At 33.0% G+C, this 4661-nt stretch overlaps 1 protein-coding gene across 1 annotated transcript; it reads right to left on the bottom strand.

Annotated features, from left to right (window-relative positions):
• Positions 1–370: 370 nt before the first annotated feature.
• On the bottom strand, positions 371–2278 carry LOC137400950 (uncharacterized). The gene is made up of 3 exons (XM_068087286.1): positions 2248–2278; positions 1186–1461; positions 371–513 (listed from the first exon to the last, which is right to left on the bottom strand). The coding sequence occupies exons 1-3, from the start codon at positions 2276–2278 to the stop codon at positions 371–373; spliced, it is 450 nt and encodes a 149-aa protein (XP_067943387.1).
• Positions 2279–4661: the final 2383 nt, after the last annotated feature.

Below are 4661 nucleotides of genomic sequence, written 5' to 3'. Positions count from 1 at the left end.
TTGTTTTTTGTATGAAATTGTAGCAAACACCACTTATAACTATGGTAAATTAGTGTTTTTAATTTCTCTGTAGCATTTGGATTTATGAATAACCTTGCCAACCTTATAATTTATCTCAGACAATGTTTGGCAAAGCTGCGCAAAATCTATTTAGTTTTCTAGATCAAATCAATAAAATGTAATCTCCAATATGAGTAAAACAAATGGTTTTCCCCAAAAAAACACTTTACAAAGCGTAGTAATGACAGGTTGGAAGTAAACAAATTATGTTGCGTTTAAATTCAACAGTTTTGTCATCCAAGAAAACAGACTACTTTGTACAGACTACACATGTAATAGCCTTGTTTGAATCATATGCTGGGCAAGGGACTCATTTGTTACAGAGAGCTCTGTTGAAGAGAAAAAGTGCACCTTGGCTATCAGCACTTTCTCCATCTACATATTCTGGCTCAGCATCAACACACTCAAATGTTGTTCTACTATCACGGCTGAAATGGTCAGACATCAAGTAGCCTAGAATAAATACAATAATGTTGGTCTAAGTAGTTTTTACTTATCAACAGTAAGTATTATTAATTTGATGATCACCAGGTGTCGATAATGCATACAAATCAGCAATCTTAGAAAACAATCCGGGCCAGATATTTCATGAATACAAAATATGGAAGTTTCAATATGTTACTAGCAGTGTAATATTTGTGTCAAAAGGCCCCTTCAGCATTTATTGAAATGTTAATATAGCAATAACTAAGTTTGGATTAAAAAGTTAAAACAAGCGGCAAATTACAAATATTTAACCGGCATCAAGCTAAATATCAATAAAGTTTGAAAGATGTTATTGCTCAATCAACAATATATTTCAAGTGTTATTGATTCAGCAGTACTGAACTATTACATGTACAGGAGCAAATAAGACATTTAAAAATAATAAGCAGGAACTCATCATGTAAGCAAGGCACCAAAGGTAAGTTCAATGTACATCAACAAACTACTTTTACTTCCCTTTGCAGGAGATGATGGTGGAAAATCATACCACTTAAAATACAATTGAAAATTTGTTGCTAATCACCTTAACATTCCTTTGCTTATTCGCCGCAACAAGTTTTGATTTTTTCATAAAGGGGATAGATGCAACCGGCTATAGCGAAGCTTCTTTACTAATTTTATTACTAAATTGTAACATACCTTCATATTCAAATGTCCACTCATTGTCAGGACAGCTTCTTTTACCTGGAACCATGATTGTAGATGATCTGGTTGTGGCATGGCAGATGGCACACGGGGTATTTTGTTTATGAGCAGAACTGCTGAATACACCAACACTGAATGTGTCATATTCCCCACCTGCTACAAAGCCAGTGGTGCTGACTGAATTGTGACAGTTATATTCAGCATCATACACCATGCATTGGTAGTTGCCTCCTCCTCCTGAATTTTGCCATGGAGCTCCTCCAGCAAAGCCTAAGAAATGAAACAAATTTGTTATGGAACACTAACTTTAAAGTATAGTTATATTATGATCATAATATAGGCGACAATGTATATTATGTTCTCAGCAGGATGTTTATAGACATCTATATATATATATATATATATATATATATATATATATATATATATATATATATATATATATATATATATATATATATATATATATATATATACATATATATGTGTATATTTATATATATACATATATAAATGTATGTCTATATATATGTATATATATAAATATATATATATATACATATATATATATATATATATATATATATATATATATATACATGTATATATAGGGGAGGGTGAGGTAAGTTGAACCTATGTCCAAGTTGAACCACCCCAAGATTTGCCTTCTTCTGGATAGCTTTGATCTAATTTATCGGTCACATGACTAGCGCAACGTGATTACATAATTTACTCTGAATAGTCAGCCAATACAGACTTGCAAGCTAAGCTAAAAATTTACATAAGTCAATTTTACTGCCTAAAAGTGAGTATGATGGCATAATAGATTTTTAGGTTGGAAGGCAGACATTCAACTTGGCTGCTGGAAATTTTTTACTGGTGGATGTCTATTGCATAGAAAACCGTTATTGGATATTGTTTTTTTAATTGAACGCAAATTTTAGCTTTTATTTAATGAGTCATCCTTGTTCTTCTTATGGGGCAAGTTGAACCAGGGCTAATGGGGTAAGTTAAACATATGTTTAACTTACCCCATCAGGGATATTTTCAACTTACCCCAGATATTTATTTGTGTATAGGCATGCATTTGCCCTATTTTTGATGCCTCAAAACTACCTATATACAACAAGCAAATCTTGGCAACACAAGCCAAGAAGTGATGGATCTTGCTCTACTTGAATTTGCTGTGGGAACTTCAGTTAGGAAAGTGGCTTTAGCACATGGCATAGATCAAATTACCCTAACACTGTGCAAACTGTGATCAGCTATTCTAACACTAGGATAGCACACATGGTCTTCAGCAATAAGTTAGAGAAAGACTCGGCCTCTCACACATAGGAGCTGACCAGTTTTTTACGGCTTGTCTAAAAATTAAACTTTTGAACTGGCTTATGAATTCGCAATGAAGAATCAGCTAAAAGTATTGCCAAGCATCACCAAGGGAAATATTACCTTGGCCGTCATATGTCAGATAAAACATTGAACAGAAGAAGAAAAATGAGAAAGTTGGCTTTAATTACTGGCACACTTGTCAGAGAGGCTATTGAGATTGAAAAAAACAAAGCAGTCACAGCCTAAGGTCTCTTATGTCAAAAGTTATAAAGAGTGTTAAGCACACTGTGGTTGAGAGTTTTGACACCAACCATGATGAGCCAGAACCTGTGCTATCCGAACACTCTAGTGACAATGCAATCACAGATGAGAAAGTTCAAGCCAATGATGTTCAAGTAGGAACTTTCTTTCTTGTTAAATACAAAAGAAAAATAAAACTGTTCCATGCTGCTCAGATTGAGGCCATATCTGGTCAAAAGTATGCTATTGATTTCCTGAAGAGAGTTGGACACTCCAATCGGTTTATCATGCCCACCATTAAAGAATCTGACACTATTAAAAGTGGCAGAATAGTAAAAGTTCTAAAACCTATTTCAAAGGGCATTACGTGTCCCAACGTTAGTGGTTTCGTCTTTCAAACTGACATTAAAAACAACAATATACGCTAAATGTAACTTATATTGTCATAGTTGACTGCAAGATATATTATTCTTATTTAAAACTTTGTTTCTTATAATATTATTACCATATGTTCAACTTACCCCAATAGGTGGTTCAACTTGGAACAGGGTTAGGGGAAGATGAACCGACTAACAACCATTTTTAAATAACAAACCATAAACAAACTTTTATGGCTAATCACTTGTAAAGGTGATGCTATATAGCAAACAGTCCTATGTTTCTATTATTAGAGTTTAGGAAAGCAAATACCAATATGTAGTGAAAAATCTGCATTTTTGTAAAAATGGTGGCAACTTACCCCGCTCTCCCCTATATATATATATATATATATATATATATATATATATATATATATATATATATATATATATATATATATATATATATATATATATATATATATATATATATATATATATATATATATATATATATATATATATATATATATATATATATATATATATACATATATATATATTGAAATGTAAGATACATAGAACTAAAGTCAGAGTGCTCAACATAGGATGGAGCAGTATAAACTAGAAAATTAAATAGTTCACTTATCTTTTTTTCAGCTACTGACAGTTTCTTGCTAGTTCATTCTTCAGGCTGGAAGTCTACAGCCTGAAGAATGCACTGGCAAAAAACTGTCAGTAGCTGAAAAAAAGATATGTGAGCTATTTAATTTTCTAATTTGTATATATATATAAAACTCAACTTTGTTAAACTCAATGACTGGGCATTGTGGTATGTGCTTGATGGTTTTGAACCATCTTAGGACTGCTGTTGTGTTGTTCCATTGGTTGAGTGGGTTGGCACTGAGTATCTCTATGTTGATGCAATCTAATAGTTGTTGACTTACCTGGCCAATATCAGGTTTAGTTGGGTTTATTAATCTGCATAAAGGGTTATTCACAAAGTTGGGCTTGTGGTCTTTCAGTGTTATATATGCCTGTCGTTCAGCAGTGGTGTTAATTCTATCATCCAATTCTAATACTTTGGCAATTGCACTATTACACAACAGCATCACCAAAAGTTATAACAAGATCCCACCTGATACAGGTAAACAACTGAACACTGAAGCTAGTGCTATTGTCATAAGATTGGAATCGAATGATAGAATTAACACCACTGCTGAACGACAGGCATATATAACACTGAAAGACCCCAAGCGAAACTTTGTGAATAACACTTCATGTAGATTAATAACCCCAACTAAACCTGAAATTAGCAAGATAAGTGAACAACTATTAAATTGCATCAACACAAAGATACTCAGCGCCAACCCACTCAACCAATAGAAGAACACAACAGCAGTCCGAACATAGTTCAAAACCATCAAACACATACCACAATGTTCATTCATTGAGTTTGACATGATTGAGTTTTATCCATCAATAAATGGAAAAATGCTAAAAGCTGCACTAGGAATTGCCACAAAGTTTGCTAACATC

This window comes from Watersipora subatra, chromosome 7 (genome assembly GCF_963576615.1).
Source record: "Watersipora subatra chromosome 7, tzWatSuba1.1, whole genome shotgun sequence".
Taxonomy (NCBI): domain Eukaryota; kingdom Metazoa; phylum Bryozoa; class Gymnolaemata; order Cheilostomatida; family Watersiporidae; genus Watersipora; species Watersipora subatra.
The sequence above is the reverse complement of the archived record's forward strand: the minus strand, read 5'-3'. Positions and strand labels throughout refer to the sequence as shown.

Coding starts and splice junctions, on each gene's coding strand:
- LOC137400950 (XM_068087286.1), bottom strand. CDS start 2,278: ATGCATGCCTATACACAAATAAATATCTGGG. Junction 1,462..2,247: donor TACACAAATAAATATCTGGG/GTAAGTTGAAAA, acceptor TTCATTTCTTAG/GCTTTGCTGGAGGAGCTCCA. Junction 514..1,185: donor GTGGACATTTGAATATGAAG/GTATGTTACAAT, acceptor TATTTATTCTAG/GCTACTTGATGTCTGACCAT.